This window comes from Ricinus communis, chromosome 1, assembly GCF_019578655.1.
Source record: "Ricinus communis isolate WT05 ecotype wild-type chromosome 1, ASM1957865v1, whole genome shotgun sequence".
NCBI lineage: Eukaryota > Viridiplantae > Streptophyta > Magnoliopsida > Malpighiales > Euphorbiaceae > Ricinus > Ricinus communis.
Window position 1 is genome coordinate 2,144,930 of NC_063256.1, and position 23,593 is coordinate 2,168,522.

The 23,593-nt window shown below is 30.4% G+C and overlaps 4 protein-coding genes across 11 annotated transcripts; 2 read left to right on the forward strand and 2 right to left on the reverse strand.

The window, feature by feature from the left end:
- Positions 1 to 530: 530 nt before the first annotated feature.
- Positions 531 to 4,558, reverse strand: LOC8261904 (AT-rich interactive domain-containing protein 1). 4 transcript variants are annotated; one of them, XM_048378185.1, is made up of 3 exons: positions 4,394 to 4,558; positions 2,838 to 3,889; positions 531 to 1,950 (listed from the first exon to the last, which is right to left on the reverse strand). In XM_048378185.1, the coding sequence occupies exons 2-3, from the start codon at positions 3,879 to 3,881 to the stop codon at positions 1,099 to 1,101; spliced, it is 1,896 nt and encodes a 631-aa protein (XP_048234142.1). In that variant the 5' UTR covers positions 3,882 to 3,889; positions 4,394 to 4,558; the 3' UTR covers positions 531 to 1,098. The 4 variants fall into 4 exon arrangements, with proteins under 4 accessions (XP_048234142.1, XP_048234135.1, XP_048234140.1 ...); XM_048378178.1 differs by having other exon boundaries at positions 2,838 to 3,950; XM_048378183.1 differs by having other exon boundaries at positions 4,093 to 4,558.
- Positions 4,559 to 11,378: 6,820 nt separating this feature from the next.
- On the reverse strand, positions 11,379 to 14,393 carry LOC8261905 (probable E3 ubiquitin-protein ligase RHB1A). 3 transcript variants are annotated; one of them, XM_002511840.4, is made up of 5 exons: positions 14,094 to 14,393; positions 13,183 to 13,248; positions 12,451 to 12,823; positions 12,182 to 12,291; positions 11,379 to 12,047 (listed from the first exon to the last, which is right to left on the reverse strand). In XM_002511840.4, exons 1-5 carry the CDS (start codon positions 14,112 to 14,114, stop codon positions 12,018 to 12,020), a joined length of 600 nt encoding a protein of 199 aa, XP_002511886.1. In that variant the 5' UTR covers positions 14,115 to 14,393; the 3' UTR covers positions 11,379 to 12,017. The 3 variants fall into 3 exon arrangements, with proteins under 3 accessions (XP_002511886.1, XP_015582663.1, XP_015582658.1); XM_015727177.3 differs by having other exon boundaries at positions 13,183 to 13,305; positions 14,094 to 14,383; XM_015727172.3 differs by having other exon boundaries at positions 13,183 to 13,315; positions 14,094 to 14,380.
- Positions 14,394 to 15,788: 1,395 nt separating this feature from the next.
- Positions 15,789 to 19,138, forward strand: LOC8261906 (pentatricopeptide repeat-containing protein At2g46050, mitochondrial). 3 transcript variants are annotated; one of them, XM_048374442.1, is made up of 3 exons: positions 15,789 to 18,313; positions 18,412 to 18,517; positions 18,653 to 19,138. In XM_048374442.1, the coding sequence occupies exon 1, from the start codon at positions 16,061 to 16,063 to the stop codon at positions 17,921 to 17,923; it is 1,863 nt and encodes a 620-aa protein (XP_048230399.1). In that variant the 5' UTR covers positions 15,789 to 16,060; the 3' UTR covers positions 17,924 to 18,313; positions 18,412 to 18,517; positions 18,653 to 19,138. The 3 variants fall into 3 exon arrangements, with proteins under 3 accessions (XP_048230399.1, XP_048230370.1, XP_025015276.2); XM_048374413.1 differs by having other exon boundaries at positions 18,412 to 19,138; XM_025159508.2 differs by having other exon boundaries at positions 15,789 to 18,154; positions 18,412 to 19,138.
- A 1,501-nt stretch (positions 19,139 to 20,639) lies between these two features.
- Positions 20,640 to 23,160, forward strand: LOC8261907 (calmodulin-binding receptor-like cytoplasmic kinase 2). Its single transcript, XM_002511842.4, has 6 exons — positions 20,640 to 21,002; positions 21,131 to 21,357; positions 21,460 to 21,628; positions 21,841 to 21,930; positions 22,043 to 22,344; positions 22,471 to 23,160. The coding sequence occupies exons 1-6, from the start codon at positions 20,768 to 20,770 to the stop codon at positions 22,729 to 22,731; spliced, it is 1,284 nt and encodes a 427-aa protein (XP_002511888.1). The 5' UTR covers positions 20,640 to 20,767; the 3' UTR covers positions 22,732 to 23,160.
- The last annotated feature ends 433 nt before the right edge of the window (positions 23,161 to 23,593 follow it).

A 23,593-nucleotide genomic window follows, 5' to 3' on the forward strand; every position in this document is an offset into this window, starting at 1 on the left:
GGAAATCAATTATGTAAGTGAGAAATCGTAATGGACAAGTTACCAAATGTAATATCCCAATCTTAAGAAACAATCATCTCATTCATAAATCGATTAAAATGGTCCCAGAAAGCCATTAAAGTAGCTGTGAGATTTTATATATATATATATATATATATGCCACGTCAAACCTAATTTTACTGCAATACTAAATTTTCCCCTCTAATTTTTAATAAAAATAGGGGATTTATAAACTGAAAAGCAGAAAAAATAAAAATTTATACGAACTTTCATTTTTCTTTTAATGTTTAAATATTTTTAATTTTTAATTTAATTTAACATAATACTGAAATTTTATTTTTTAATAATATTTAAACACTTTTATCAAAATTTATGGATAAATTCAAGTATTTATTAGATTAAATTGAAAGTTAAAATGTTAAACCGATCAAAACATATATTTAGTAAAAAAAATAATATTGCAAAAGTGCAAAAGATTCATAAAATTTTTGAATGTTGCAAAAGAGCGGAAAAAAGAAAAAAGGAAAAAATAAGACAAAAGATCATTCGTTTTCCAAATTCAAATCATCTCCTCGATTGTATGTACCCAGACTATGAGAGACCACAAATTGAATCATAGAAAAATGCTACTTTTTCTTGGTATTCATATCCCTCTTTTTAACTAAATCTAACTCATTCTTCACTGTATTCCTAAGGTTTTCAGTTCGTGTTGGCAGTGTTGCAAAAACACCTAATACAAAAGGTAAAAGAAAGTGCTACCTGCACGTCGCCTGTGGCATATATGAATGAACAGCATGTCTCTCAGGAACTGAAACTAAAACAAATCCAAAGCACGTTAAGAGCCACAAAGCTGCTCGAGCACCTTACAGCTTGCTGCTCCCACCAAAAATAGATGCCATTAATGCTCTCCCCTGAACCATCATTAACCGCAAAACTTTAATCACAAAAATTTCTGCTTTCCCGAGACATTGAAATTTTTTTTGGCGTTTTTACACCAAGAGTGATAGAAATAGCCAAAGATCATAACCGAATAAGGACCAAAACAGCCATGAACCGTGTCTATCTCAGTAGGTAGTTCGTTTCCATCAACAACGGGCATCATTTACCACTTTTATGGGACTTCTTTGCAGAATATAAGAGGGAGCCTGGCGATTTGGGTGCTTCACGCCCAGAACTATTAGGTGCTACTCCGCATTCTGATTCATCATCATCACTATCAATGTTATTTGGAGTAAACCTATTCTGGTGTGCTCTGCGCTGCATGAGGAATACATTGAAGTAGTAGCTCACTAGATCCTCTCTCCTCTTGGTGGAAAAGAATTTAAATATCTCATCCCAGAAACACTTATCAAGAGAAGGAGGATTTGACCGTACTATTGCCTCAAACTTCTTTTCTTCTTCTTTTGTCCAGGAGAGCTTAACATCTTCACCCATCTTATCAAACCTCCAATGATAGAAAGCTACCCCCACTTCACGCTTCATTTTCATCCTTCTCTCAGTGGTATGAAATCTGACACATTCTACAGATTTAGGCACTTCGCACCCACATGAATCTTGCCTTCCCTTACCAATAGGTTCCCTTTCCACAACAAATCTGTTATCCATCTTTTCCGGTGGCCAAACCCGTGCCCCTAGCCACTTTGAGTCACTTTCACAAACCACCCCAGTCCATTCTGGTATTTCTGCCTGAAAATCTGGCCCCAAAGGAATTGTTTTTTCAACTGGAAGGTCCAGTAGTGAATACTCAGTAGAAGGATAATCACTGGAACACCCTTTTGTGCTAGAGTTCGAGTCGTTTTCAGTTGTTGAGGAAGGTAACTTTGAATAAGCCTGTGCTTGAGACAATGTTATTCCAGATGGCAGCCCCTTACTGCATCTTAACCTTTCTCTGAAATTGTACACGGATCCAACATGATCATCGTACATGCATGGGTGCATCTTCCGATATTTCTACAAAGTAGGAACAGGAAAACAACACAATTTACACAAGTAGCAAATCATATAAATCTACACTATCATTGGGTCACCATCATGTGAACTGTATAATGACATTTACATGGGATATATATATTCAAAAATACATAGCAGGTCTAGGTAATCCACATAAGAGACTTTCCTTTTGGCCTGATACATTTATTTCTCTTACAATTACATAGAAAAGTGTAATGGTAACCAGAGTTTCTATTTGAACCTATTATACCCTTCCAACTTGATTTTATGAACCCATTGCACAACTCAACTTATATTTCACAACTTTCAAACACTTCTTGCACAACTAATTTGTTTACTTAATCTATTTTTTTAAAATCTTTTTACATTTCTGGCTTCCTATTGAATGCTCTGAACCAAATGAGTTAAAAATATCAAGTTAAAATCTTAAAAAAGTGTTCACCTGTACAAGGAGAAAAAAAGCACAAAAAAAAAAAATGAGTTGTGCAATGGTTTGAAATAAAAGTTCAAGGTATATCAAAGGCTTTTCTAAATGTAAAACAACTCATTAATGTATTAACGTTTAAAAAAAAAAAGGTAACTATATTGTTGAAAAATGGAAATAGATTATATCACTACTTCCATGTACTCAAGAACAGTTTCTTGATTTTAAGCCCAATATATTGTTGTGAATGGAGATGAGACTGAACAAACAAACCTTTATGTGTATGCACAGATCTGTATCAAATCTATGTATATTTAAGTCATAAATCCATATACAAACAGACAGAAAGATAAACAAATAGAGCGACATGAGGTAGAGCACAACTCCATACAAGGAAAAGAGAACCATCTCAATTCAATCAAGTTTACCAGTAATACAAGCAGCATTTAGTAACTGAATGTACCTGGCCACTAGATTGTTCAGCACTTGCATCAACATTTCTCTTCAGAAACAATGACTCCCTAGCCAATAAAACCAGCTTCCACAACTCCTCATTCCCATAAGAGTCCCACTTCGACCACTCTGGTAATGAGGCAACTACATCATCACATGGATTCCTTGCAATCCCAGTAATCCATTTCAACATTTTGCATAAAGACTCCCTTTTCCTCTTACGACTAGAAGCAGATTCCTTAACAGCATCAGAATCTAACATCATAGCATCATTGTCATCACCATGGTCACATTCCTTACTACCATCCATTTCCACCACCACACTCTTCTCCTCATCCTCATCAGATGCCTTTACACTTGTTAAATTGGAGTCTAATTTTTCCTGAACATCATCACAATTTTTATCCTCATCAGAGAAAGAATCAATGACAGAACTCTTTGCCATACTATAGTTTGAATGACCAACTTCCACAAAATCAGCAGCACTCCTTCCGGTACCTATATGAACAGAAGATTCTTCATCATCAACAGTACATTTCTCGCTGCCATTTGGAGAATCCAACTCAGCACAAACATTTAAAACAGATTTCCAATCAGAAGACCCCTTAAACTCAAACCCCAAATCCACCGAAACCCCAACAGCATTCGAAGCACCGTTACTTGACTTAGTTTTTGAATTCTTATCACCAACAGCTTTCTCTAACCATTTCTCTAAAGCATCTAAATACTTAGCATAAACCAATTTAACAGAAGACCCAGATTTTACACCAAAACCAGACTCATCAGCCACAACATCCCATAATTCATTCTGAGAAACGGCATCATATCCACCTTTCTTTCTCACAATCATATAAAGTTTAAACAAATCAACAGATTGTCCATTTCCAAGCATTGGAGGGAAAGCAACATCTATGGCACAGATTTCTTGTCGAAAAAAGTTTAGACAGTTATCGAAATGGCTTCTATCATCAACACAATCAATTTCAGTCTTTAGGTCTTTTGTTAGCTCGAGCTTCTTTTTGGGGGTTCTTGAGCAATTATCACCAGCAATCATCGACCACCCTGCCATTAATTTTATTTTCCCAGTTCAAAACCCTAAAAAACGAGTCATTCTCTTCGCACTCTTCAAAAAAAGAAATGAAATTTATTAACTAAGACAAGAAAAATCAATTTAACATGGAATAAAAGAACGAAACCATGAAAGCTAAATATCTAGATTCATATTTAGGTTAAGATTTCAGATTTAGAAACACAGAAAGAGATACCGATTGAAGCATTAGGTCAAGAGTGCAGGACCAGTTTTGGCGGGAAATGACTGATCTAGGGTTTTGAAGCGACCCACGAATTTATTTTGGTGTCATGGTTACTCCTTGCCTCCTTGTTTAATTGCAGAATTATAATGGGTAAAGGGAAAGAAAAGAGTAAAGAAAGGGGGCTACAATTCAAGTTTTCAACAGATACAGACCCTAATTTTCAAAACCTAAAATTACTTTCTTTCGTATTTCGATTTTGTTTTTGGGTAAAAATGAAAAATAGGAAAGAAAATAAAAAGGAAGAGAAACGTACCAGAAAACTTGTGGGTATTTTGGGTGGGTTTTCAATGACACTTGGGGGACTATCTTGACCCCCTCCCCCTATATCTCTTTGCCTTTGGCCTTTTCTTTGTTTCTCTTGCTTCTATTTTATATATATATATATATATATATATATATAATATTTTTAAGGGCTCTTGGTTTTCTTTTGGGGTGTTAAAAAAAAAAAAAAAAGCTTTCTATTTGAAATAGAAATAGAGCTTTTTCAATAGAGTAAGGTTTTGCGAATGTGTCCAATGCCCTTATTTATAGTGGATATGATTGAGTAACCTTTGGTTAATTTTAACTCTAGGGTTGGGTTTAGATCTTTTTGGGTTGGTTAGTATTTGTTATTGGAACAAGGACTTTTTTGGGAACAAAAATTGTTGCAAGTGGTGAAATGTAGTAATGGGACCCGTATACAAATTATAATTAGTGCTTAAAATAAAAAATTTCATAATTTAATTGTTAGTTTGGTGAATATATAAGATCTTTGATTTTCAACAATTATTGTGAAAATTAAAAGGAAAATATGTGTTTACATTTGTTGCAAAAGAAGGAAAGGCTCATACCCAAAAAGAAGCAAAGGATTATGAATTTTCCATTGTTACAATGACCTAACCCACATCACCACCCTATCAAACATCAAATAAAAAGAATATTAGAGGTTGAACTAAACATTATATAAAAAGTAGTCATATTTTATATATTTATCGTATAATAACAATGTCTGAGTAGAATTTTTCAAAATCTTGAAATTTTTAATTCTTTTCTATAAAAGAAATATAAGTTAAAACAGAGAATCAATCACTAAATTGATGAATGAATCAGAAATGATATAATTTGAAAAATTCTAAATTATCTTTCAAAACTTTTATTTACTATTCGTTCTACTAAAATAAATAAAATTTACCTTTTAAAATCTTATCTCTATTTATTTTATAAAATTTTATTTTATTTTATCTTCATTTACTAAATAAAGTGATATTTAGTAACAAACTCAAATAAAGATTTTATAGTAAGATTATTAATTACGTACTATTTTTTATTATTAACTTCACGATTATCAATCCACAACATCATCATAAATTTAAAAAACATCCCCAATATGTACTATTTTTCTAAAGTAAGTTTAAGAACATCCCCAATATGTCTTTCTATAAACTTTTGCGCATCATATGTTAAAAGAGCTATTAAAAACAGTTTTTATGATAAAATTTTTCTCTAGTCCTCCACTTATTATCAGATTAAAGTTATGACTATAAACAAAATATAACCTAATAGAGATTTGAATATTAAAATTTTTCTTTAAATTATATATTTAATATTATTAGTGAAATGACAGAAACCAGAGATAAAATATATAAATATTTTGTCCCTATCATATGTTAAAAGAACCATTAAAAATGATTTTTATAAAAGCATTATAAAGTAAAAGTTCAATTAGGACCAAATAAAATTTGACTATGAAAAGGTTATAACTTAAATGTTTGAATACTAAAATTTTTCTTTAGACTTTATTTTTAATATTATTGGTGAAATGATGGAAACTAGAGATAAAATATGTAAATATCTTGTCATATTATATAAAATAAGATTAATGAGATAAAACAATACTATAGTAAGACAAAACATAGCAACATGTATTTTTTAAATTATGCATATAAATATTATATATAGAAGAATATTTTTTTAAAATATAACTTAAAAAATATATAACTTATTATAATAGAGAGTTTATTCTATTTATAATAGTTTCAAATTTAAACGGTAAAGTTTGATCACTATATAAAAGTTATTCTTATATAAAGTATCACTATAAAAACATTTTATAGTATACGAGATCAAATGTGCAATAATTAATATAAATTATAATAAAATATTTAATATTTTTCTAAATTTGTAGAGATTTAACTATCTATTTAATTTATCTTGAAATATAAATATGACCCAATAATATTTATTATTTTATTCTAAATTCAGTTTTTTATTAATAAAGAGGATATATTTTTTTTAAAAAAATAATATTTTTAAGAGTGATTATGTATCTCCATGAAATTAAAAATAAATAATATAACTCTTAAAATATCTTAAAAAATAAAAATGAATTACAAAATCTTTTGAGACACTAATTCTAAATATATTCCATATAACATAGAAGGAACATAATTTATAGATTTGTAAGAATGATCCAATAAAAATCATATAAAGAGAATAAAGAAAGAGTATATTAAAATAAAAAAGTTTATATTTTGAGCAAAAACTAAAGAATTTCAATTATCAATTATCAATTATCAATTATTAATTATCAAAACGCTCTAAGTATATTCTAAGACATGTAAACAGTTTCCAATCAAAGCACATGATATGTATATATATATATATATATATATATATAATTCCATGAGTAACAAAATAGTTTGAGAAGCCAAATGCTTACATAATTTGCGTTCCTCTAATACCCCTTTCCCCTCTCCAACTTGCCCCCTTCCTCTAAATATAAGTTTTTAAATTGGTCCTTTTATTGTATATTTACTTATTTAATTGCTGAGTTGGAGGCTAAATTCACAATCCCCTCTTAAGTACATGGATTATGAACTCTAATTCTAAATTAAACAAATTAACTCTAAAAGCATATGATGAAATTAAAAAGAAAGTAGAAAATAATTCATGCTACACATACAAGGAGATCTAGATCCATACCTCTTCTTTTTGTGCCTTCTCAAGCTTTAGGGAGGGTTAAATTTTCTCCTCCAATTGTTTGTATGTCTCCTATTTATATGCTTTGGGAACCTATCAACGATGGAATTATTGTTGGGGTGGGATTCAACAAATTCAAAGTTTGTGATTTTTAAACAATCTAAAACTTAGGAGCAAAAGTTACAATTTAAGGGAAACAAAACGATTAATGGTATATTAACTAATATGTTTTTTATTTAAACAATCATTTTAATATTAAAAGATAATATATTAATTATATTTTTATTATTTTTATAATTAAAATTAATATACTAGTTAATAAAAATGAAAAAATAAAAAAGAATTATTTTGTTAGAAAATCATCCTAAAATATTATATTTGATATGACATTACGATTCTTGGTGTCAAAGTAGTATAAGGTTAAAAGTCAATTTGAAAATATATAATGGACATTTTACTTGGAATTATTATATATGGTTAAAGTTCAATCATAGGAAAAAGAAACAAAAACAATTTAACGGTAAATTCATGCAAGCACGTATTATAATGCCTAAGATATGTACATATTTAACAATTCAAATTTCATCATGATAATAGAGATCGACTCGGACGTGAAAGCTAACTGTTATTATTATTTTGACTATAAAAAATCAATTGAAATGTAGAAAATATAATATTTGATTGTTATATATTGTACTATCAATATAATTGAAATTATTATTTTTAAATTAAAAATTTATTATATAATTAAAATTAATTATTATTTAATATAATTTTAAAAATATAATTTAAGATGTTATATTCTAAAATTAAAATTATTATCTAAATAGACTATTAATTTATTAGTTAATATAATATTAAAATATAATCAATATATTATTTTTTAGAATAGAATTAATATCATTATTTTATTATAATATTATTTATTATTAGAGTCAGTATTTAATTATTAATATAATTTATTAATAAATAAATTAATAGAAAAATTATAGAATTGTACATAATTTAAATTTTATGTATAAAAAATATGTACGCATGTCAAGATAAAAATTATATATGTTAAAAATTAAGCACACAGGTCAAATAAAATTTAAGCCTAAAAAATTAATGTATATTAGTTGTTTGCCAGTATGCTGTACATTGATTATAAAATTAAATTAATATGATACAATTTAATAAAACTTTTAATATTTAATAATAATATATAAAATTTAAAAATAACAATAAACTAGTTATTTTTATATGTCTTTAATTTTTTATAATTTTATTAATAAAATAATATAAAATTATTTATTAATTAATTTTAATATTTACAAGATGATTGATATTACTATATCTTGAAATAAAAAATTTAATTAATATACTATTATTTAAAATAGAATTAGTATTCATTATCCGATTAGGTATTTATTAGTTAATATAATATTAGAATATAATTAATGTGCTACTTTTTAGGATAAGAGTCAGTATTTAATTAGAAATATAATTTATGAATCAATAAATAAATAGAAAACACTATAAAATTACACATAACCTTAAAAAAACATGTGTTAAAAGTAACTACATATATCAAAATAAAAATCTTATATGTCTAAACATACATATAAATAAAAATTAGATCTCAAAAACTAGTATATATCGATATAAATTCTTTTCACAATCTATAAATATTAAGTAATTAACACTTATCGATATAGACAGGCTAAAAAATATAAACTAATAATTCCTTCATATTTTTAATAACGTAAGGATAAGAATCAAATTAACTATCACAACTATTACTAGTTTACTAAACTTTCACTGGCTTTCTAATATTATAAAGGCTAGATTATCAATTAATTCTTTAGCTTTATATTTTTTAATAATTTATATTTTTCTTTTAAATTTCAAAATAAATTATCTATACTTTCAATTTATATTAAAAACACTTTCTAATACATAAATTTTAAAATACACGGTAAAAAATAATATGGCAAGTCAATTGTAATACTTAAAAATAATAATTGACAATCACAAAAAAAAAATATTCTAAATTTGATAATATGACATTAAAAGTCTCACATATGTGTATTCTTTTACATACCTTTTATCTAAACGCGATAAATATTTTATTGACTCACTAATCTTTTTAAGAGAACATAATCAATTTGTCATATTATATTTTTATCATAAAATTTTAAAAAATTATTATTGATAAATATTTATAAAAATAAATTAAAATATTTATTTTGAAATTTTAAAAAAATTAAAAAATATAAATTTTAAATTATTATAAATACCTTTTCATAATCTCCCAAATTATATACATAAGATAGTGGAAATTCTGCAAATTTTGCGCGCTCTATATAAGTCTTATCGATAAATTGCACATGAAAAAGTCTAAAATCATGCCCACCGACTTTTCATCACAGCAATTACCAAACAAATCAAATTGTATTTATAAGGTTTGAATCCTACACGCTTAATTTACAATAAATAAAATAACATGCTAAAATACAGGGAAAGTGGATTTTCTTTTTAAATTATCTATATGAACTCTATAATTATCAAATCACAGTTTAACGTTTTCATTTATTTAAATTCTTAATTTTAACTTAGTAATTTTATTATATTGAGATTCTATTGACACTTACATACTAGACAAATTAAAATTTATTTTTTTCTAAATTATAATGTGAAAGAACATAAAAATACTTTATATTTCATAAACAATATCAAATCTTTATAATTCAATATTTTCATAAATACTTTTTCTTTGAAGATGGAGGAGAAATTATATGAATAGTAAAATATACATATTATCAAATTACAAATAATAAAAAAAAATTATAGAAAAATTTTTAATCTTCAAAAAGAAAATACAACAAGTTAATACAGTAAAATTTTTCTATAGAAAAATTTTATATAGAAATAATTTTTAAATAATGAAGAAAATTAATTCCGATTTAAGCCAATTATAAATAAAAATAAACTTTATACTACAATGAGTTAAAATTTTTAAAATTCCGCCTTAAAAATATATTCCTTTATATAGCAACATTTATATATATAACTTTAAAAAATATATCTATACTATATGTTATTTTACTGTAGTATTATTTTATTTTATAAATTTTTTATTTATATAACGAAATATTTACGTATTTTATCTTTATTTTTTATTATTTTTACTAATAAAATTAAATATTAAATCTAAAAAAAATATTTAGTACTTAAATTTCCATCAAATTATATTCTCCTCATAGGCTCAGATTAGTTTCATTTTTTCTTTAATAATGTCAGCCGTCGTGCCAACTTATTTAACCAGAGTACTCAAAGACACCCACTCTCTACAAACATCCTCTCAAGGGTAAGAAGAAGTAGATGGACCAGAATTGGATGTGTGAGTTACAGAGGACCGTAGGTAAGAGCAGATGTAGCCAAGTGGATTGTGAATCCACGACGCGCGGGTTTAATCCCGCATTGTTCGCCCATCAATAAATGGACCATTTGTTACGGGGTCACAAGAAAAACCTTTGCCGACTAGAAAGAATTTGTTCTGCTACTCTTCGAATACTAGCGCCACCGAAATGCACTAACTAGTGATCACTAAATTTTGATGTCACCAGATATCGTGTCATATGTTAAGGGCCTTGTATGTGTAAGTTACAGAAGACCGTAGGTAAGAGCAGATGTAGCCAAGTGGATTGTGAATCCACGACGCGCGGGTTTAATCCCGCATTGTTCGCCCATCAATAAATGGACCATTTGTTACGGGGTCACAAGAAAAACCTTTGCCGACTAGAAAGAATTTGTTCTGCTACTCTTCGAATACTAGCGCCACCGAAATGCACTAACTAGTGATCACTAAATTTCGATGTCACCAGATATCGTGTCATATGTTAAGGGCCTTGTTCACTGTCCTCGGCCCTGTCCTAAAAATTCCCACGTCTACGAATCTACTATTATTTTCATATAAAGGGATACCTTTTTCTATTTACATGAAACGACTTCACTTTTTGGTAAATACTAGAAGTCACGCAAAATCTTATGCAATGCTACTTACTTACCCCTGAACAGGTGTATCAATGCAGACATTTCAATATTTAAACAAATGGAAGGAACCTAAAGTCAAGCTTAGAAATAACGTCATCTCATGATTGGTGCTTTCAATATTAATTCTGTACTGGACGACAAACACGTTAGGCATGGATTAGGACGTTAGACCACTCTTTGGAATTTTAGACCAGCCCAAACAAATTATTATATATAGTTAAACTCTGTCGATAACAACTTTAGAAAGCCAGCAGAAAGCTATATTATTAATATTAGTATGGGTGAGGCATACAAATTATTCGCATTAATTTGAAGACATAGTATACCTTTTCACTGATCATTACACTTCCCATAACACCAAATGGATTCTCAATGTTGAATACAACGAAAAACTAACAGATATTATTTACAAAACCAACTCCAGCAGTAAAAGATAGGGCCCAAATATATGCAGCATGCACCAAGCAAATAGAGGAGAAAGAAAAATGTAGTCAATTAAAACATGGAAAGCAGAACTGACCATTAGTTTGCAGAAAACCTCCTCTTAGGTTGTTTTCTCTGAACTGCCTTGATGACCATGTGGCTATCTGCAGGCCCATTTGAAAACAAACCACCAAAGTATTAACAAATAGAAAGGGGTATGTATGGCAAACTGATCTTCGTGCTGCAACAGAACTCCATTACTCTACTTTTGACCTTCCATGGGTAAGCAAATGAACTATAATTGTTTGAACCTTCAAACCAACCAAGACCAAAATTAAAATGAGTCTGTGGGCACTCTGCTGACCAGGCGGAACTGACATGCATCTGCAGCCCACTATGTTGGCAAGCTTTCAATTGAAACCAATAATAAAATCTCCATCTTGGAAAGCATTAAAGAGCTATTAGTTGAAGGTATGGTCAAATACCATTTCCTGTATTGTTTAAGAAGCAAAATATAAGTGCACAGCAATAAAATGATGCATATTCATGTCAGCTGCTAGTAACCTCATTAGTACGCTATACAATTATTCCAACTATTGGAGATAGTATTTTTCTTGGAACAAACCTGATCACATATGGGACAGGTGTCGCTCCTTTCCATCCACTCCAGAATGCATGACAAGTGAAAGTGATGTTCGCATTTGGTGAAAAATTTTGGATTCTGAATGTCATACTCTGGAGGCAGAAGCAAACAAGCAGAACACTTTTAACTGCTCAATTGTTTTAAATGAATGAGAAGAAAACCAAAGCAGAAACAGACTTGAATTTTGCTTACTAATCATAAGCATTACTAATTCATGAAAAAGTTCATCTATGACAGTGAAACTATTGCACCTTCAAGACAAATTGGACAAGCATCCTCTTCTTCAGTTGCTGAAACAACATTTTCACTCAATTTCGATATATCTGGCTTCTTTGGCGAGACTGGTAAAGAACTTGCTAGAGTTCTGCAGTCTGGATCCTCAAGATCCTCACATGTTGCTAAAGTTTCAAAACTACCGCCACTAATTGTTTCTCTAATTGATTCAGAATCTGAGGATCTCCGACATCCCAAAACCATATCATATGGCAAGGGTGCAGGAGGGGCCCGAAATGTATCAGGTGTTGACGTATTCAGATTTAATTCGGCTAGGAGACCTGCAGCGAATGCAGAGGCTACACCGTTGTGAGATGTTAAGGACTCATGCTCTTCCAAAGCTGGTGGACACTGCAAACAAAGTTTTTTAAAAGTTTTGAGAGGAGTGTTTTCCATAAACTCACATTATTATCGGTTCAAGGATTTCCACTCGGATAAATTTCAGCATTCTTGCGTAAAGCCATTCAGAGATAATGTCCCATCTTTTATTCTCCCACTAAGATATATCTTTACATCCAAATATATGAATTTCCATTTACATCCATCAACTATCATGTATCATACACAAGCACAAACATATAGAAATAGAGAAAGCACAGCAAAGAGAAGAAAAGAAAGGCTACAATCTTCAGAGAAACAGCTAGTCGAGCATTAATAGCAAAAAACCTATATGGTGCCAAAAACAAGAACAAAGATGTTATTTTACTCACGTAATAATAAACAGGTGTTCCATGTAGATGAGGTTTCCTTGAAGAACAACAACAACCTCCCATCCCCTGCAATTGTTTGTGTTATTCAGTCAATGCTACCAGCTTTATGTGCATCACTTTATGCTGCATGGTACTAAAAGACAGTCAAAATGCTAAAGTCAAAATCTAGAATGGACAAAGATAACAAGCATGCCTAATAGACATTATATGAAAAATAAAATAAAAAAAAAAACAAAATACTAGCTAAAAGGTGTAAATAAGCAAGTAAAATAGCCAAAACACGAGCACAAACATGCAAACAACATTGAGAACAACCATAAGTTTGATTAATCAATGAACTAAATCTTATCAATAATGATCATAACTGCCAGTTCCAGTTATAGAAAGAAAATGACAGGCATCCCAAACAATGAGCAAGGAAAACAAGTAGTCAACTGAATTCAAATTAAGAAGCCTTAATCAATACAAAGCACTTCCCTCTCTATTTTAGGATTGCAATAACTACATCTATCGTAGTGTTTAGAAAGTCTAGAAATGCAAGAATTCAACTCTATTCAGCCAATCTCATGTTAGGACAAATTACTGTGGCTGGAATTTCAATTTTCTTCTTTTCAATAGCATCATGATTTATACACACCAAAAGTTATAAATAATAAGAAGCAATGACGCGCTTAAATAACAATCACGCGTACAAGACAAACAAACACTAATAATCATTTTAACAAATAAATTGTGATAGTTATTACTCACTGCCAAAACACCCCATAAATCCAGATAGCTCTACAGTGAACACAAAACAGCTAAAACATTTTCTTTTTGTTTTTTTTAAAAAAAAAAAAAAGAACGAAACGAAGCTAGATATGAAAACTTCAGTGAAGCGAATAGTATAAAAGAATCAGAAATAAGAATACCAGTGAGAACAGCAAGAGCATCAATCGATTGAATTTTCGAAGCTTGAGTCCAAAACTTGGCCAGGAGGAAGAGCAAAAACCCTAATTTGAGAGAAATAAAGAGAACAGTAGAAGAAGAAATTCCACTCGGTGAAAAGAAAAGAGAGAGGAAGAGAGAGCTTTCGGAAGTTTGTCGTTCTCTCTTTATACTCTGCGAGTTGCATACTACGCGCCCTCCACTCATATCCCGGATGCTCTACTATTCCACTTTATTCTTTTTTATTTCTTTTTCGTCGGTGTAAATGGTAATAAAAGCAAAATGGAGAGCTGAAGTATCAAAATGGGAGAATCTACAGGTCAAATTTGGTAGATCTGGAAGAATCTCGCGCCCTGTTTTCTTTATATGGTCCGTACTTTCTCTTCAAAACTAAGCCGACGAAATAATATTAATATCATTTTTCAGAATTTAATAGTTTAAAGCTAGCACTGGTAAAAGTGGTCTGGCTTTTAATCTTTTCATAGTAACAATGATAAAATATATGTGGAGTAAAGTTTTTTTATTTGTGTATTTATTTTTAATATATAATTTTTATATTTGTTGGATTATTATATTATTAATACATGTATTTTTTTAGTTATGTTAATAGAGTAAATTATATTTCGATATTAATTTTATTCTATACAGTATTCTTTTAATTATACTCTTTATAAAATTATTATTAGATATATTTACTTAATGTTAATTAATATTTATATTATATTATGTATTAAATACAACACATGTACAGAAAAACTAATAATAATAACTAGAAAAACTAATAATGATGATTGTGAGGTTAGCTAGCCAAGTCACGAGATGATTTATTTGCATTTCCTATTGGTCTATTCATGTGGGATCCTAGATAGATCTTCTTCATTTTCATTTATGGCGAAGGATTAGATATTTTAATGAATCTTTAGTTACGCATGGTAAGTGGTAACCAAATAAAAAGGTAAATTAAGATATAAATATTAAAACCGTTAATGAGTTGGAAAATAAATAGTTACTGTTACCGGAATCGATGCTGGTGAAATTTTACACTCCTATAACAATTTTACCTAACCACAAACTGGAGTCATAAATTCCGTTTAAAGAATAAACCCTACTTAAATAATTTTATAAATAAATAATCAGTCATTTAAATTACCAATAATAAAGTAAAACTTACTAGTTCGATATCTTATTAATTCTATTATTTTCTTTGACATGATAATATTATTGGGCAAAATAATTGACTACAATCTGGTGCCATAAAAATTCTTGTTTAGGATGTATTTTTACAACTTAATATTTTAAAAAATTTATTTATAAAATTCTTCTTTTTAAATTACTTATTAGTATTTTTAATTATTTTCTTAATAAAATTATAACAATATTATGATTTTCATTTGATATAAAAATTTTAAATAGTTATTATAAACATAAAATTACTATTTTTTTCTTATATTAATTGTTAGTTTTATAATTATATATTCTTATGTATTTGAAATGTTTTTTAATATATTATGATATTTTTTTTTAAATACATAGTTTTATAATATCAAAATACACGTTTTAAAATTATGGAAGTTAAATAATATTTTTTCATATATTTTTAGTATTTATTTTCTGTTAAAATTTTGAAAATATATAAAATTTATAAATAACATTTTTCTTAAAAGATCATGAAAAGCAAATTTTTTCTAAAAACGTCATAAAAAAACCATTTGCCGTGAAAATTCCTCTGAAAACATTTGCTCTCTAATCAATTGTTGGGCCGGTAGCTTTCTGTTAATCCAATTATCCCGTATTTTCACTTTGTAGTTTGTAACAAGGTCATCCAACGGCTCTCTCACCCTACGCTGTCAAAATGCCGCGCTACCTTAATCCTCACCGTCCAATTGAAACGTCGGGTATTTTTCCCGCCAATTTCTTGTCCGACTCTCTTTAAACCAGTCCAGTGCAGACAATGCAATTGCTTCCGAAAACGACGACGACGACGAAGCTCATTAGAAATTTCTCAAAAGCCCTCAAACTCTCTGCTACAACGGGCTTTCTTCAAGGCGGGATTCAAGTACATGCACATCTAGTCAAGTTAGGATTATATAACGTGTTGTCTTTGCAAAATAAGATTTTGGATGTTTATGTCAAATGCAAAGAATTCAAAGATGCGCATAAACTGTTTGATGAAATTACTGTGAGGAATGTGGTGACATGGAATACAGTGATCTGTGGGCTTGTTAATTGTGGTAATAATTACAAGCCATGTCTATACACGGGTTTCTCTTATTTTAAGAAAATGTTGCTTGATGAGGTAGGTTTTGATCCTATAACGTTGAATGTTTTGTTCCGTGCTTGTCTCGAGCTAAATGGCATTGAGATTGGTAGACAATTGCATTGCTTAGTAGTGAAATTAGGCTTTCAGTTGAATTGTCTAGTCAATAGTGCTCTTGTTGATTTGTACGGGAAATGCGGATTGGCAACGGAGGCAAGGTGTGTTTTTGATGACGTAATGTACAAGGATTTGGTGTTGTGGAATGTGATGTTGTCTTGTTATGCATTGAACTCATTGGCAGAAGAGGCTTTAACAGTTTTTAAATTAATGCAACTGGAAAATTTGATAGGGGATGGTTTTACGTTCTCTAGCATGCTCAACTCATGTGCAACTCTGGGTTCTTGGGAATTAGGAAGGCAAATTCACGGGCTTATTTGCAAACTGTCTTTTGATTTAGATATTTTAGTGGCTAGTGGAATTGTTAATATGTATGCAAAGAATGAATATATAGAAGATGCTCGCAAGGCTTTTGATTGCATGACTGCTAAAAATGTAGTGTCTTGGAACACTATGGTTGTGGCTTATGGGAGGCAGGGAGATGGGAAAGAGGCCATGAAACTTCTAAAAGAAATGTTGCTAGAGGATTTTGCTCCAGATGAACTTACTCTAGCTAGCATCCTTAGTTCATGTGGCAGTGTATCAGCTAGTTGTGAAATTATGCAGGTACATGTTTATGTAGTGAAATTTGGGCTTCAGTCGTTTCTATCAATTGGAAATGCCATGATAAATGCATACTCTAAGTGTGGTAGAGCTGCTAGTGCACTTAAATCCTTTAATTCAGTTCCAGAGCCTAATCTTGTTACATGGACTTCACTTATCAGTGGTTATGCATTCAACAGTCTTCCAAAAGATGGTATCAAGATGTTTGAGAAGATGTTATCTGCTGGTGTAAGGCCAGATCAAATTGCTTTTTTGGGTGTTCTTTCTGCCTGTAGCCATGCAGGGTTAATAAAGGAAGGGCTTCATTATTTTAGATTAATGATAAAACATTATCGTATTTTGCCAGACTTAGAACACTTTGCTTGTGTCATTGACCTTCTTGGTCGAGCTGGTCTTTTGGATGAGGCTTTTAATGTCTTGACCTCAATGCCAATTGATTACAGATCAGACACATTGGGAGCCTTCATTGGGGCATGTAGAATACACGGGAATGTGGAATTAGTTAAATGGGCTGCACAGAAGCTTTTGGAGTTGGAGCCAAATAATCCTGTAAATTATGCTATTTTATCTGACCTGTATGCCTATGAGGGTCAGTGGCAAGATGTGGCAAGAATGCGCAAACTGATGAGGGACAGGTGTGATCACAAAACTCCAGGTTGCAGCTGGGTGGAGCTTGGCGGTGCTATACACATGTTTGTGTCTAGTGATAGATGCCACCCTCAAGCTTTAGAAGTGTATTGCATGTTAAGCTTATTACTTTGGCTAATGACAGATGAGTATAATGTTTCCAAGCTGCATGCCGTGCATGGAAATGTTCTTGATGAATGTGCCCTTTAATTTCTCTGGGTGATCTGATGCTTTGACGTGAAATGAGCACGCCAAGTGGTGAATTTGCTCGACTTCGGGTGCTGATTCACTAAAACTCAATTGAGCCCAAACGGGCTACGTGTTATTCATCTAAGATATAATAGAGAGTATAAAATCTTTGTTACTTAAACATCACATTACTCGTGCTAGAAGTTTCTTTCATGTGCCATTTTTTATGCATATTCTCTTAACATATGTTAGGTACAGAAAATAGAACTACCGTTTTATAATCACACCCAAGTTAATTCTGCTTATCTGTTTCTATTTCTTGTAAAATTGGTGTTGATGGAAGGGGTTTCCTTTCAACTCTGGCAATCTTTAATAAACTGCAGAACTCTGTCATTCTCCACTTCAACTTAAGTACTAATCATTGTTATAACTCTGACAATCTCCTTCTTAACTACAGATACCAGTTGATTGACTTCTAATCTAAGGGATGAATTTCATTTCCTGTACAGGAAGATGGATTATGTGTGCCTGGTTGCACGTGTATTCTGAAATTCACACCATGTCCATAGACCACTCGAAGGAATATCAAATAAATGAAGCAGAGAGCTATACACTGTGAGTTAGTGTCCTTATTGCAGAATTTTCTCTAGAAGGCACGCATGTTTGATGTTTCGAAGGCAATGGAATGCTGTTGGTGCTTTTTAAATAAAGAAGAAACAGGGTAATTGATTTTTAATTTTTGATGTTTAGCCAAGAGGAACCAAACCAGTGGGGCACCGTGAGGGGGCCCTTGTCTGAAACCTGATAGCCTTCTGTTGTCACACCTGGCGTAGGTGGAGCCTACTATTCAATAACTTGTGTTTCTGTATCCAATTCCAGTTTGAAGTAGTTTGCAAGAATTTCTGCCCAACTAACAGTTAATCTCATGCGAAGTAATTGGTGAGGAAACAACCCGGATTTTGACAAGGTGAGTATCAGAATAGACAAGGGAATATGGAAATTGTAACAACAATAATGCCTCAGTAAATGACTAGATGAGTGCTCAAGTTGACCTCCTCCAACCATTATCTAGTAGTAGCGGGATACTCTTTTGCTCAATACATCTCCAATTCGGACGAGTGGCCCTCAATTTAGACTTTTCAGGCAATGATATTTTAATGTACTTTTTATTTAGAAATTGGCTCTCAATTCATGGAGAGTTACTCTATATTTAATAAATATATTAAAATTTATATATATTTAATTTAATTAATATTTTTAATTTTTAGTATTTTTATTAGTAAAATAAAATCATTAATACTTATAAAAGTAAAATTAGAATAAAAATTTTAATTTTTATATTTAAATATTTATTAAAATATTTTTATTGTAAAAATCATATTCTTTAAAATAAAATAAAAAATCGTAATTAGAGCTGTTAGTGCAGAGGTTGCAAAGACAACACAACCCAGTTGTCATCTCTTCTTATTTATGAGCAAGTCGTCCAGCCACCGCCGACTGCTCAACTTCATCGACTCTTTTGACAAAAATCACTTTCATACAGTTCTACTGTAAAGTAGAAACCAATCAATATGATGTCTGCTGGGGTTTACCTTTTCGGACAGTGTTACCAACCTCAATGACAAAATGTATTTGCCTTGACGAAAGGTGCTTACATAATTATTATGGCTTACTACGAAACCAATTTGAGAATGAAAGAACAATAACTCTAATGCCAATCAGAACGATACTAAATCAACCACAAATAACAATTGATATTAATCTAAAGGATTAATTTAATCATTCTCCCCATTCAGATCTTGATGTATATATATATATATATATAAATAGAATAATTACTATTTATCTTATGTATTTTTAAAAGTTATATTAGTTATTTTATAATATTTAAAAAATATATTATTTTATTATTATATTTTATAATTTTATATTAAAATTTATTTTTATTTAATTTTTATCAAAATTTATATTAAATAATTATTAATTAAATTTGATTTTATACTGTTTACTTTTTTATTTTTAGTGTAACATATAAATTATTTTTTACAATTTATTTATTAGACTAAAACTCTTTTATCTAATTTCTATATAAAAATAAATTTTAATGTCTGCATAAAATAATTAAATAGTATTTTTTAATTATTTTAATTTTTAACATAAATTAAATTCTAGTAAAATTTAAATATCTTAAAAATACCTATATTAATTAAAATATTTAAAATTTATATAATTTAATTTTAAATTATTAAAATAAGATAGATATTATTATTATTATTATTATTATTATTAGATAATTATAACTTCCGATAAAAAATTTGAGTATTAAATTATATCTTTTATTAATTTAGTTCATTGATTATATTGATTTTTAAAATATAAAACACTTCCAGTATAAGAAATAAAATATAAAAGCAATTTGTATATTATATAAAATCAGATGCGAATAGTATAAAAATAAATATAATTAATGAAATTTTTTTTAATATAAAATTATAAAATGAAAAATATATTTTTAGATATTAAGAATTAACTAATATAATATAAAACTCCATAAAAAATTTATACAACCTAATTGAATATATCTAAAATTATAATTATAATAAACAATAAAGTGCAAATTCTAGTAATGATTTTATCATTAATCACCAAGAAACTAGTTACTTTAGTTATAGAACTAACAAGTGATAACCACCCCTCGCATAAAATGGCGGGTGCCGACTATCACTAATAACGTAAACGGCGCACGTTAGTCTCACCCAACATCGGTCCTTTTTAAAATATCAAAAGTCTCCTTTAATTAATACTTTAACCTCTCCCTCACACCACGACCCGCCTTTTCAAGTTTGCATTCTCTCTCTCTCTCCGATGACTAGTCCTAACTACATGTACGGTCGTCGAAACGCCAGGTCTGTCACTCGGTCAACGCCGGACCACCTCCAATACTCACCGTCCTCCTCATACTCCGACGCCTCCACCGTCAAAAAGCAGCAGAATCCGCTGGCTGCCGCTGCTAAATCTTTGGCCGGTGTGTTCGTCGCCTGCTTTACTCCTCCTGAGCCGACCTCCTCTACGAATTATGGCGACTCTGGACCTCCGTCCGGTAAATGATGATTTAACAAAAGCTTAAACTTATATAAAGCATTGATCTGTTATATACTTAAGCGATGTGGTGTCTTAAATATCATATGTGATGGGACAAACACTAAAAATGAGGTTTTGGATTAACAGTTGTATCAGATGGTAGCAGAGATAGAAGAAGAAGTTCAGGAAGAGGAACCATCTATGGAAGTCCACAGAATTCAACACGTGGGAGAATAAAATTCACCATGGATGAGATCTATAAAGCCACTAGGAACTTTTCACCATCTTCCAAAATTGGACAAGGTGGGTTTGGCACTGTTTACAAGGGCAGACTTAACGATGGAACCTTTGTGGCTATCAAACGTGCCAAAAAGGTTGGTTCTTGATGTGAAAGATAGCTCTTCTTGCTCTTTTTTCTTTTTACGAGTATCAAATTAGAGGGTTAACAAAATGTGTCTGATGGGTTTTTCTGGCAGAGCGTATACGATAAGCATTTAGGTGTGGAGTTTCAGAGTGAAATTCGGACACTGGCACAAGTGGAGCACTTGAATCTAGTAAACTTATATGGGTTTTTGGAACATGAAGACGAAAGAATTGTTGTTGTGGAGTATGTTCCCAATGGAACTCTCAGAGAACATTTGGATTGTAAGTATTTTTTTATTATACCTCATTTACTTTGTTTTCGTATCTTCCCGATGTGCCTCTTTTTAGTATTTTTTGGAATTAATCATGTACTAAATTCAAGTTGAAAGAATTGAATTATATAGCATGAGCTTTCCAAACATAAGAATTGACTTGTATTCTTTTACTTTTTTTCTCTTAGTTTTTTTTTTTACTTGTAAGCAAAATGAATGCAGGCATGCATAGAGACGTTCTTGATCTTGCTACACGCCTAGATATTGCAATAGATGTGGCGCATGCGGTCACCTACCTTCACATGTACACAGGTTTTCCTTTTGATTGTTACTCACCTAATTCACACTCATCAAATTGAGTTTTATAGTTCTTTTCTTGCATGAAACACGATACAATTGGATTATTTGTTTGCTTTCCTTGTAGATCATCCAATTATTCACAGGGATATAAAGTCATCCAACATTCTCCTCACCGAAAATTTTCGAGCTAAGGTAGCTGATTTTGGTTTTGCTAGACTGGCAGCTGATGCTGAATCAGGTGCCACCCATGTGTCTACTCAAGTCAAAGGAACTGCTGGTTATTTGGATCCTGAATACCTGAAGACCTATCAACTGACTGATAAGAGTGATGTTTATTCATTTGGTGTGTTACTTGTTGAACTAGTAACAGGTAGGCGACCTATTGAACCAAAAAGGGAACTAAAGGAACGCATAACTGCAAGATGGGTATGATTTTCTTTTCCCTTTTTTTGCTGAATGTATATTATCAAATGAAGTTTTGTGGTAATTAAAAATCATAGTTCTATCGTCATCAAGTTATATGTGTTGTGACTTGGTTTGTTACAAGCACAGGCTATGAAGAAGTTCTCTGAGGGAGATGCAATTTCAACCTTGGACCCAAGGCTGGAAAGAACCCCCGTAAATAACTTGCTCCTTGAGAAGATTCTTGAGCTAGCCTTACAATGTCTGGCACTACGCAGACAGAGCCGGCCAAGTATGAAGCAATGTGTAGAGATTCTATGGGGCATACGTAAAGACTGCAAAGAGATAGCAGGTTCAGATTTTCGTTCGTTTTCCTCAAACTCAAGATCTACTTCAGTTGGGGAAGGATAAGCAAATGGATGGATAAAATCTTGAACTCCATTTGCATACAGGAAGGGACATGGGAATAGGTAGTAACTGAAAGCCTAAAAGTTGGTTGCTTTCTAAGATGCGACTGATTTGAGAGTAGTAATGCAGGGCGGGGATACAAGGAGCTAAAAATTTCTGTAGAACACATGCGAATATAGAAGCTTGATAAAAAGAATCTATCAACTGCAAGATTATAGAGAGAACTTGTTCGTGAATTTGGGTTGTGTATAGAAATTGGGTTGGTGAGGAGCGGACTGTAGAGAAGCTCCTCCCTTCTGCTTGATTCTGCGTTCATTTCTTTTCATTTGTGATTCTTTTTCCACTTGCATCGTGTGGAAGATGAGGTCTGTACTTCCGATTAATGAACTAATACTTCTTATATACATGTAAGGATTATTTACACCCCTTTTATTTGAGCTAGTACCACGATTAAACATGCATGCACATGTATATCTAATATCGCACGGTCGCTTTTTCTTTGATAAGAATCACATTTATCTAATATTTTCTTAATATTTAATAAAAAAATTATTTTATTTTAAAAAAATATAAAAAAATAAAATAGAAACAATAAAATTAAAAAGATATTTTAATGTTATAAAATATATGAACTTATTAATACATAATTTATTTATAAATTTTATAAATTTTATTTATTTTATTAGAATTTAATTTAAATATAATTAATTTCATACAAATTTAATTATATAAAATTTTAAATTAATTTTCAAATAAATTTTATAAATATAGATAAAAAAAGAGAACCCATAAATCAAGTCTGAGGATACAGGTTCTACAGGATAAGAGAACTGCCTTCAAGTTCATACAGCAAGAGTAAGCTGTC